This window comes from Mastigoproctus giganteus, chromosome 4, assembly GCF_048544385.1.
Source record: "Mastigoproctus giganteus isolate SK-2022 chromosome 4, ASM4854438v1, whole genome shotgun sequence".
Lineage (NCBI taxonomy): Eukaryota > Metazoa > Arthropoda > Arachnida > Uropygi > Thelyphonidae > Mastigoproctus > Mastigoproctus giganteus.
The window spans coordinates 217,408,794-217,421,515 of NC_143578.1; the positions used below are offsets into that span (position 1 = coordinate 217,408,794).

General features: G+C 37.8%; 1 protein-coding gene across 2 annotated transcripts in view; it reads left to right on the top strand.

Annotated features, from left to right (window-relative positions):
• The window catches only part of LOC150087402 (small ribosomal subunit protein uS2-like), a 67,525-nt gene that overhangs the window by 39,352 nt on the left and 15,451 nt on the right, over positions 1-12,722 (top strand). For both annotated transcript variants that reach the window (XM_090372042.1, XM_090372043.1), the window contains one exon: positions 10,269-10,397. In XM_090372042.1, the coding sequence (XP_090228168.1) occupies positions 10,269-10,397 (129 nt within the window). The remainder of the gene's footprint in view (positions 1-10,268; positions 10,398-12,722) is intronic.

The following is a 12,722-nucleotide window of genomic DNA, read 5'->3' on the forward strand; positions in this document are numbered from 1 at the left end:
CAAAAATTTCTTACTAATGAATGTCACTGAATAAAATGACAAATGTCCTATAGAGGTTATTATGCTGAGTTATTATTTTGGTATAGTATGGTATATTTTATTTGTAAGAAATACAGTGAATATAAAATTTTGATAAGCTACACATTCAGAAATACGGTACAGGGTAGCCACAAACAGATGGCTGCCCTCTTAAGTATTATTTTTTATTATTATTATTTTTTTTAACTTAAGTTATTTGTGCAATTGCATGAAAGTGGGGACTAACTTTTTTTTAGTACTGGATTTTAACATTTTCTTTCCTTTATCCATATTTAAATATAAAGTGCACTCTAGGTAATGGATGATGAGCTTCAGATGAAGCCAAACTAGTGTTTATTCATTTCTGCATTAACTTTGTGTTGAATTTTTTTGTTCTACTATTTTGTTCAAACAAAATTTACAAAGCACTAATAATGAGGTATGCCTCATAGCCTCTCTCATTATTAATGCTTTTTTATTATTATTATTTTTCATTTATTTTTTTTTTTAATAATGAGAGTTGACATGGATTTTTTTTTATTTTTTATTATTATTATTAAAACAGCATTTTACTGTATTTATAAATTACCTCCTATATGTCTGCATATAGGATACAGTAAAAACTGAAAAAAATTACAGTTTTGACAAAATACTGGATGCCACTTATTGCAATTACTTTGAAATTCAGCTAAACTAATAACAATAACTGATGAAACAAGAATGCAGCTTTTCAGCATTGTTTATTGATGCCGAAATATGTACATAAGGTTGAAGTGGACAGAAAGAAAATCAAGCAATATAAAATACTTTGACTATCCACTGTTTCTTCAAGAAAATCAGTAGAAATATAACTATTATAACATTTCTGTAAATCCCTACAAACCATTAAAAACAAAACAAAAAATATTAATTTCTTTCTCTGAGTAAAAACAGACAACTATACAAAGTGAAGTAAAATCAATAACAGTTCAGGAGTTCAAGAACAAATTGGGGTGTTACGTAATCACTTCCTCTGCATGTGTGTAAACTGTGATAAGGCAAAAATATGATAACATAAACCAAAGTGCTGATTAAAATAAACACTTTTTATAAGTATTAGTTATATAGTATTGGTGTAAATACACCATAGTTAACCCATATATTTGAACTACGTATGTAGCGTAGAGAGCATCGTTTTAATTGTATCTCATAATGTGGTTGCCTTCACAACGAGATAGCTACTATTGCATTACTTCAAATAAATAACGCTTCTCTAGTAGAGGAGTCTCCTCTACTAGATATGGGTTAACTATGGTGTAAATACACCATAGTTAAACCATATATTTGAACTACGTATGTAGCGTAGAGGGCATCGTTTTAATTGTATCTCATAATGTGGTTGCCTTCACAACGAGATAGCTACTATTGCATTACTTCAAATAAATAACGCTTCTCTAGTAGAGGAGTCTCCTCTACTAGATATGGGTTAACTATGGTGTATTTACACTGATACTATATAGTTAATTATTAAAACCCATAAGGATTATGCCCTGTGCATTTAATTTTCCAAATAAGTATTAGTATACCTCTTATCAGGACTTCATAAAAAGAGATAACGTTACATTGAATGATATCACTATCCGTGATCACATAAGCTGTGTGCACTCTTTAACTCAAAGTCATTCATAATGCTTAAAGGTGCATTTATACTGGCCACTGCTCATAAACAGCTGTTTATTAATGAAATTTTAAACTAAATGTTATGTACTATAAAGCATAACCATCCTTTCGTTATACTTGACAGATCCAATATGTCATAATGCCTGTTTAATTTGCCTATTGTTAATATTCCATAAGTATTAAAATACTTGCTACTATTTCAAATTAAATAGTACAACTGCTATTGTAAAATTTATTCATAACACCTTAAATTTTCTTCCCTGTAAATCAATTCCAGCTGCATGACAAAGATTGAAAAGGCTAGAAATGCCATCAAAAATATTTTGAAAGAAGATTATACATTAAGCATTTCACTAAAAATACATTAAAAATATACTGGAACTAATTGACATCTTATTAACAGTAAACTGTTTTTAAGAAATACCTGGTATTCTATTGGGCAGAGGCAAATTTTTTTTTTTTTTTTTTTATGTGAACCCCAAACACGAGAGGTATTAGAACCTATAGTACTTAGTACCGTGCTTGGGTTGGAGGTTGAGAAGATGAAAGAAGATATTTGTTGACACTGGACTTGAACTTCTGTAGATTGTAATTTTCAGGAAATACGTATGAAGGAAGGTTGTTCCAGAAAACGGCAGTTGAATAAATAAATGAGGAAGATGAAAAGTTGGTTCTGTGGGTTTGAAGTTGGACAGTAAATGGATGTTGGCTGGTGGCGGCACATGTTTGGACTGTTTTGAAAAGAGCGAGCAGGAATTATAGAAGCCAATTCAGAAGAACAGTGCCCATGGAAGTATCTGTAGAAGAGGCATGCAGCAGAAACAGTACGTCTATGAGAAAGCGAGTGGAGAGACTCTTTTAGATCTGAATTATTAATTAACCTAACTGCTGTCTTCTGAATGGAATCAAGAAGCCTGAGAGAGGTTTTGGGGGCACCACCCCAGATATGGGAACAATATTCCATGGCAGGGCGGATTTGCGATTTATACAGAGTGAGCAGCTGTTTGGAAGAAAATTAACGCAGAGAGCGAAAGAGAAAACCAAGTTTTTTAGATGCAGAGGAAGCAATATTTGTAATGTGCTTGTGCCAAGAGAGATTAGAAGTCAGGGTAATCCCCAAAAGAGATATATCATTTTGCCTAGAAATCGGAGTGTCACTAAAGATAAGCATAGGAGCAGAAGAATCCTTTTTGCGAGATATAAGACAAGACTGAGTTTTAGAAGGGTTGAAATCAACTAAGTTCTCTTTGCCCCACTGGAGAATTACCTGAAGATTGGCATTTAAGGAATTGGTAGCAGATTTTCGAGAAGTTGGAGCTGATTCAGCAGGACAAGGTTTCTCAAAATGGAAAGTGGAATGCAATGTGCTATCGTCGGCAAAACTATGGATAGGATTTCCAGTCAATGGAAGAAGGTCATTAATATACAAGAGAAAAAGAGTGGGGAAAAGAGCTGAACCTTGGGGAACACTGGCATTAGTGGAGAAGTTAGAAGACACAGCCATCTACCATCACCCTCAGTGAGCGATCAGAGAGAAAACTAGAAACCAATTACTAAAAACAGTTGGCAAACTATAAGATGGAAGCTTGTTAAGAAGACCTTTATGCCAAACACGATCAAAAGCCTTTGAGATGTCAAGAGCAACTACTTGTGTTTCACCGAACCTTTCCATTGAATTAGTCCATAAATGGGTAACATAACCCAGAATATCACCAGTGGATCGAAACTGACGGAATCCATACTGGCGATCGTTGATCAGACGGAAGGTTTCTAGGTAGTTTAAGAGTTGGCGGTTAATTGATTTCTCCATTACTTTAGAAAGAGTAGAAGTGATTGCAATGGGACGATAATTGGATGGGAGGGATTTTTGTCACCCTTTTTAGGAACTGGCTGGATATGAGCAAATTTCCAAGCAGAAGGAAAAACACCTTTGGAATAAGAAAGTGAAAAAAGGCGGCAAAGAATAGGAGTAAGTTCAGGAGCACAGGTTTTGAGAACAAGTGGAGAAATACCATTGGGACTTGGAGCTTTCTTAGCATCAAGATTCATCAAAATCCTTCTGACATCCTTTTGACGGAAGAACGCAGGAGGCATTGAATGGAGTGTGTTGGGAATAGTGGGAAGGGTACCAAGATCGTTAATGCACGAGTTGAAAGAAAAATGGGATGCTAGCAGGTCAGCTTTATCCTTGGCTGAAGTGACAACAGAACCATCTGGTTTGGACAGAGGTGGGAGCAGAGATGGGCAAAAGTTGCGGCCAATAGCTTTGGCAAGAGACCAGAATGTTCGGCTACCATTAGGGCAAGAAGCAAGTTTTCTACTCTTAGCCTGTTCAAACTCTAGTTTGGACTGATTAATAACTGCTTTACAATTGTTGCGAGCTTTGGTGTAGGCAGAAAATGAAACTGAAGAATTAGAAATAAGCCAATTACAATATGCAACATTCTTCTCTTGAACAGCCTTAGCACATTTATTGGAAAACCAAGGTTTAGATAAAGGACGAGATTTTAAAGTGGAGTGTGGGATAAAGGATTCCATTCCTGCAAGAATAATTTCACTGACACGATCTGAGCAAACGTTGACATCAGAAGTTTTGAAACAGTAATCTGACCAAGGAAAAGAAGACTCGCAGGTCATCCCATTTTGCATTCTTGTAATGCCAAACAACATGAGGTTGGGAATAGCCATGAGATAAAGGTTCCATTGGAGAAGACACAATCACCAAGTTGTGATCTGAAGTGCCTAAAGGACCTCTCACTTCAACCGTGTACTTAGAAGGGTTGTTTGTGAGAAAAAGATCGAGCGTATTAGCTGTATGATTAGGATTGTCCGGTATTCTTGTAGGTAAATGAACAATCTGTGCTAGGTCATTAGTAATTGCAAAAGCCTCAGCATCTCGACCTGCTGGGTCAGTGCGACTAGAAAACGGAAGCCAGCTGGACTTGTGAACATTAAAATCACCAAGGAAAATTACCTCACTGTTAGAAAAGTTGGACAGGAGAAAGTCAAGTTGCAAAGAGAGGAAGTCAAAGAGCTCCAAGTGATTAGTGGAGTTGGGAGAACGGTAGAGACAACAGATGTTGACACGAGGTAGAGAAATTTTAAGCCAGAGAAGATCAAAGAGAGGAGATTCCAAATTGCCAAGTCTCTGACAGGGAATATCAGAACGGACATATGCACAAGTACCACCTTTGAGGTGAAAGGAATCGTACAGCGAATAATTTGGGCATCTGAGATGAGCAGTAGTTGAATCAAGCGATAACTGGGATTCTGTCAGAAAAAGTACATGGGGTTTGGCAGACTGCAAGTGGAAATGGACATCGTTGAGATTAGAATTGAGACCACGTATATTTGTGAAATAAATTAGGAAGTGCTTGGGAGGTTTAGATCTTTTCGCAGATAAGCTTGCTCTATTAGTTTGACAATTCATGGTGTATTCAATAGTAAGAAAAAGTGGGTGGGACATGCTGTATGAAGTAATGAAATTTTTGGATATGGCGTACACGTGGTAAGAATATACCCAGATCCTTGACATAACGTGGCCTCGACAATGCTCCCCGCATACACACTACTCGGACTCCCTCCAGTCACTATCTGGCAGAGTAGAGGTAGCAAGATTATACACTAGCTGATCCGGAAGCCTCCTAGAGAGTTACCAATAGGTTCGGTCCAGTGTACTAACTAGCGGCCAACCTGCGAACACTGTTTTAGAGCTGTACCCTCGAAATGTAAGGAATATTGGATCTCGTCACGACGTTCATCATAACCTCAAAAGTCATCGATCATACTGCATGATGGAAGAGATAGGGAAGGGTTGACCGGAACTTAGCTCTAGAGACTAAACATGGGTTCCACCACTTCAAGCCTCCAGTAAGCAAAGTGGTGGTATTTCACCGGTTGATGAGAGTCATCTACCACCTAGTAGTACTGCCTGGTAACATAGAGGGGCGGCGTTCCTCCATGTGGTGTGGGCGCCACACCTCGACCCCTGCTTATGTTGGTTCACACCTGGGTGGTCACCCACCATGTACTTGTGCATGGAGGTTATACCCAGGATTACTAACAGTCCCACCATAGTGAAGGTGCAAGCAGAGGATTTGGCTGTCACAGACCGTCCGGACTTCGCCGAAATTGGGTCCACTTGACTTGAGTGTCACCCGAATATCAGTGCCATCAGCGTTTTAGACTCCCAGGTAGCAAGTACAGCTTGTCTGGCATATCTGAGAGAATGTCTGTGACAACCACAAGGACCCATGCTAGGATATTTGGTAAAAATTAATTAAAACCATTATTTTTGAGCCTGAAACTCAAGCAGTTTCTCTCAACATTTCGAATCCTTTTGGTTGTGTTTGGCTTAAAGGCCTTGTAAACAGGCTTCCATCTTATGGATCTGCTTTGTGGTTAAGGCTAGAGCTCCTTGAGGTTCTATCCTTTCATCAACTCTTTTCTTCTTGTATATGACTGGCCTTCCCCCCACTGACTGGAAATCTTGTTTTTTGCTGGTGACAGTACAAACATTGTATTAAGAAAAATTTTAAAATTATCTTTCGTCAAACTCCAATCCTGTCTTCTTTGCAAAAAAAATAAAATAAAAAGTCTACTCTTCACATGCTAGAAACACACAGGTTTCTGATCAAGAACTCTTATCTTTAATAGGATAAACTTTACTTATAATCTTTCTTGGCATATGTATATTATAAATATTGCTCCCTCTGCATTGAGAGAAAAAAAAAAAAAGATAGGCTCTCCCTCTGATATTTTGCATCACTTCTAAACAGCTGTTATCTCTCTATAAGTCAGCTCTATCATAGGATATTTTTCTGACATCTGTAGTGGTACCCTTTTTAACAGAATGTGAATTATTTTTTTTTATTATTATTATTATTTTTTTTTTTTTTTTTTTTTAAAAAATGTTTATGGTTCTTGTTTTTTATTCTGTATGGAGTACACCATTGTTTGACCTTTTATTAATAGATTGCAGTACATATTAAATGCAGTTTTTTTTTTTTAAATAAAATTGCATGTTGCTGGTTCTTTCTGGCTGGTTCTTACAGCCAAGGAGACCTCACTGGTACAACTCATTGGTTTGCCATTTCAATTCAGGTTCATAGATCAGAGTCCAACATAATGTATTATTTTCTCTGTGCAAACAGTCCACTGCCTTCTATTCTTCTCCAGCTTTCTGTTGTTGTGTAAAAATTCGTCTTCTACTTGTTACCTTTCAGAGTGAAGTCATTTAACTTTTACTCTGCATTCTTCAGTGGGAGGTCAAACACTACAGGATTTGTTGCTCATTACACGTCTCTGACATCGAAAGGCTTTTACCCATCAAGCAGTTCATTATGGTTTGCCCTTCCACTCTGCAGGCTTCATGTTTAAACCACTTTTGCATTGGGCAGCAGAATCGTACTATGCAGGACCTCTTCATCCTTTATCTATGAATGTTGTTACTAGTTTGGAGAACATGGTTTAGCCAAAATCTAACTTTAATTAGATTTTGGCTAACCATGTCCTATGTTCTTCAGCTCCAACTCTAATAAATTCTCCATCTACTGCAAGCAATGCAGTAGTCATAGACAGGAAATGCTAGTGCTGCCTCCCTGTCTAGTGACACCTGATCCATCTAAGGATCAGTGCTGTTGGTCAAACTATTCACCATTTAGTACATTATTGCTAATTGAGACTATCCTCTCTGATGTAGTTCAGTAAGACCTGTCACAGTCAGTGGTGGGAGCAGAGCTTCCCCAAGACATAAAACAGAAAAACATCTAATTACTTCAATGCCTGCAATTAAATAATAAACCAACTCATTTACAAATTTGATGCTGCAGTTAGCAGATGTCACATCCAATCAATGTTTGTTCTTTGTACATTTAATTTCATTTTAATATGTTTGTAGTGAAATTAAAAGTTTTAATTCACTACTGCAAAATGAGTGTAAATTGTTTCTGTATCCAACTTTTCCACTTTGATGTTAAAAATATCTGAACACAAGATTTCTGAGAACTAGGGTAACTTTCCATGAGCCTTTTTTTTATGAGGGTGTTATCAAAGATGATGTGGTGGGGAACAGTGCTTACAAATGGCTGGACATATCAACTGATAGTAATAGTAAAAGAGGCATGTGATGCAAGAAAGCAAGCATATATACACTGTGCTGCCACTTTATTAGGTACACCTACCTAGTAGCGTGTTGAGCCTCCTTTAGCCTTCAAAACAGCCCGAATTCGTCTAGGCATGGATTGAACAAGATGCTGAAAATGTGCAAGAATGGAGTACCATGCAGACATGAGTGTGTAACGCAGTTCCTTGAGATTTGACAGAGGTGTAGGCTTACAGCGAACAGCCATTTCCAGCTCATCCCAAAGATGTTCAATAGGATTGAGATCCGCAGACTGAATGGGCCACTGCAGCAAAGAAATGTCATTATCATGTTCCTGTAACCATTCCATAGTGATTCGGGCTTTGTGCACCAGTGCATTATCCTGCTGGAAGTAACAATCCGACTGAGGATAAACTGTCAACATGAGCAGATGCACTTGGTCAGCAATGATGTTTAGGTACGATGTGGTATTCAGATGTGAATCTATGGGTATCAGTGGACCCAACGTTCGCCAAGAAAACATTCCCTGCACCATAACACTGCCCCCATCACCTTGCACAGTAGTCGTCAGACATGACAGGTCCATGGATTCGTGTTGTTTTTGCCAAATTCTGAGCCTTCCATCAACATGATGCACCAGGAACTTCAACTCGTCAGATCAAACAACTGTTTTTCAATCCTCGATAGCCCAGTGCTGGTGTTGCTGTGCACACAGGAGGCATGCTCTCTTGTTCTTCATTGATAACAAAGGTACGTGATGTGGCCATCGGCTGTTGTAGCCCATTCGCGACAAAGTGCAACTAGTGGTCCATTGCGATATTTTGTTCTGTGCACCAAGGTTGTATTCTGACGTGATGTGTGACATTGTGGCCCGTCTGTTTGCTTGCACAATTCTAACCATCCTCCTCTGACCTCTCTCACCAACAAGCAATTTTCTTCCACAGGAGTGCTGTTGAGTGTTTTTTGTGTGTTGCACCATTCTCGATACACCCTTGAAACTGTGGTGCGTGAAAAGTTCTGGAGAACTGCCCTTTCAGAGATGCTTTTTCCAGCACGCCTTGCACATACTAGCATGCTACATTCGAAGCCTGTTAGAACACTCCTTTTCCACATTCTTGCTATGGTTTCTTTGCTTAACTGATACTAGAAAGGTTGTTCTGCTGCATTTATATCCACAACTGTGGTCATGTGACTTGCAAAGTTGTGGGACAAACCATTTGTGTGCACAGCAGGGGTGTACCTAATAAAGTGGCAGCACAGTGTATATAGCATCAGCCAAAAAAAAAAAAAAAAAAAAAATTCACATTTATTCCCTCTAAAAGTTTGTCCATTTCCTTAGGTTCTTAATCTGAGCAAGCAGAAGAATCCCATCAGAATTCAGCATGCTCAACCCATTCAAAGCCTTATACACCTCAATCAGATCACCTCACAGGTGGCACCTCCGTGGGCAGGAGCAGCAGTGCAGCACACGCTTCTTGATTAGACCGGGGTTCGACCCCATGACCACCAAATACGGAAGATGCGGAAAGGTCAGGGAATGACCACCACATATCCCCTGAGCAATGTGTTCTTAGTTGCTAATGCTCCTAAAAACCAAAACAACAACCTCACAGGTGCCTAGTCTCCAGCTGCTGCAATTTGCAGAACTTAACTCTCTCTTGGTAAGAGTACCCCCTTCGTTCTCCTCACCAATCTTGTTGCCCTTCTCTGTACACACTCAAGCAAATCTGCATACTCCCTAAAATGAGGCCTCCAGACCTGTATGCAGTAATCAAGGCATGGCTTAACCATTGTCTTATACAAAGGGATAATCACCTCCTTTTCCCTGCTGGCAAAATTCTTGTATATCATTGACAAAACCCCATGACCTGCTCTGGCAGCCTGTCTGCATTGCTCAGAAAACTTCAGAAAATGATTTTCCAAATGATCACCCAATTCATTTGGGCACTTGTCATAGTCTACAATAAAATTTCCAATACCATTGGTTTGAAAAGTAGATTGCCTTTAAAATATGTCTTTAATTAAACTTCTGAACAGGTGGAAATCATAGGGAACATTTTGCACTGCTTAGTGAGTGATCAAAATCCTCCCAGTTCCAGGTTTTCAGATCCTGAAATACACTGTAAGAAGATCTGAATGTACTATCTCTTAAGTCACAGCCAGTAATGCCCACTTTCATCTGAATGGATGCGTGAACAAATAGAACAACGTTTTTGGCTTTAGAATCCCATCACTGATGTATATTAAAATGTGCAGAATTAATTTCTTTGGGGATATCATGTCAAAATTGAAGTAACATTGCCATGAATAACAAATCTTTTTTTTTTTTATTTATTTAAAAGATGATGTTTAAACAGAACCCTAACACAATAAAAGACTCAAAGCTTCAGTTCTATAGGAAAAGTATTATCATATATTTCAATAGATATTTTCCAGAGTATCGCAGAATTTTCATTAATTTACTAATTGGCTGATTTTATGCATGCAGGGTGTTCATTCAATTGGTCTCATGTGGTGGTTCCTAGCACGTGAAGTTTTGAGAATGAAGGGGGCTATTAGCCGAGAAATCAAGTGGGATGTTGTTGTAGATCTTTATTTCTACCGGGATCCTGAGGAGGTAAGTTTGGAAAAAATTTCAGTGGAAGAGAACTTCTGCTGTTCCTAATTAATAAAACATTTCTGGTAGTACTTATTATGATCATGATTATAAACATTAATATGATTATATCATAAATATTGGCAAAAGTATGCAATCATGTGCCACCATTTTAATGCTGACTGGGGAACCTATACCACAATTGCAAGATTAAATGGATTCTATATATTAATTGATGTGTGTGGGGGGGGGGATCTTTATTGTACTAGTAAGAGTTCATATAGATAGTTGGCAATGGTTCACATCAAGAGAATGTTAGGGGTTAATAGTATATGAATAAAATGTTCTAACCAGTTTGGTTTCATAAAATTCATTGTGATATTAAGAAAGCAATAATGTCTTAAACTACAGGATATGATTAATTAATATGTATCACCCATTAGAGAATTCTCTCTAATGGGTGATACATAAGTTGGGGATGGGGGGAATATGTGTAAAATTGATAATCAGTACATTAAGCTTGTATAAACAAGAAATCTACATTTAAAGAATTTACATTGACCCTAAATATGAACCATTTGTGGTTCTTTATGTTGTAACCTGATTACTGTAGGATCTTTGATGTATAAGAGGTGCTGCTAAGCAGTCTATCGTAGACTGGCTGCCTATGATGCGAGGTTATCAGAATGCTGAAGTTTAGATCAAATGTTACCTTGAGATCTGTGTAGGTTTGAGACTAGATCAAAATGTTGTCTGTGGTTGAAGTGACCACTAAGTGAGAAGGTAACTTTCATCGGGTTTACACAAAGGCCGAGCTACCTTCATGTCAACCAGAAGGTAAACAATTTTTATAAGATTGATGTTTATTATATTCCATGTTTGGAGTGATTGAGGTGAGAGTTTTAAATTTTCAGCTTTTAAATTTTTAAATTTTCAGTTTTTAAATCATCAGCATAACTGCTGCAAATTCTATGGTGAAGCGACTCCCATGAATAATAACCCAGGAAAGAACGTCTTCCTCAGGGACCACAGTACCAATAACTCTAATAAAGACTTTACCATTTGCATTTAATTGGGTGATTTTATTGCAAAAGAGAGAAGAAAAACTTGAGCAATCTCCCAGAACATTATAGAACGTGAGGGTTGCCACTTGGAGAGCATCAGATGCCACCTCAATGTCTAAATAGGTGACTGCAAGCTCCTCCCTACGTTCAAAGGAAAACAAGATGGTACTGGTTGTTGCAAGCATGGGTTTTAGTGATTTGAAAGTGTATAATGGGTTTGAGATGGCTTATACTGTCAGTATGATGGCTGGATTTTCTCAAAGTTTAGGCTACCTATTCATCTGAGATTTGCTGAAATTGTTCGGCCTCAGATAGATTATACAGTTTTGTGTGCAGCCTGATTAAGTAGCTATTCCATCCTGATAGGAAGACTTATTTTATCAAGATGGCATTACATATCATCAGAAGAGGTTTCAATGTGTGAAGGGTTTAAACACTTGTGTAAGTTGTGGAATTTGATCAGAGTCTGCTGTTGCAAAGATTGGCAGTGAATTGATGCCTGATACACTTTTAAGTTAAGTGCAAAGTATCATATTGCAGTGAGTCATGGGGTGGGCATGGCTGATCAAATTGTTCATTGACAGCTTCAAATCTAGTGATGTGATCTAGTCACTCTTGCAGCTCTATTGGCTTGAGAATTTATTATTATTATTTTTTTTTTTTGAGGAAGCATATTCTGCAATTATGTTCATCCACTTCAAGAATTGGGGCCACATGGGTCTAGGACATGCTTTAGTATAGGGGATCTTAATCAGAGCCAAAGGTAATTTTAGGGGTGGCACCAGTCACATGGGGCATTGTGACTAATTATTCTGCCTGTATTTTGATTTGTTCATACACATGCTCTGCTGAGCATGTGCAGCTGGTGGATGTAGATTATTCATTGTCTAGTTTTCTACTTCTACTCATGGGAGAACATGTCAGTGCTTCTAGAATATAGATAGTTCAGTCAATTACAGAGTTTTGTGGTTTATATTGTTACCATTAGGGCCTCATAATGAGATGTTTCTCTGGATTTACTGTCAATTAATTTTAATTTGTTAAAAAATATTGCTATACCATGGCCTCACTCACTTTTTCTATAGGTAAATGCTGCCCCCATAACCTGCCATCCTGCTATTCAGGCTCCAGCAGCCATATGTCAGTAACAAGGAACATCAATATTTCCATATACAAAGATTTATTAAATTGTTTTAGTCTTATTCCAAAGGCTTTGTGCATTTTAGTACATCAAAATAAGGGGTACTGCATGAGGAATTCCAATGTAGGTTTAGGGACACTG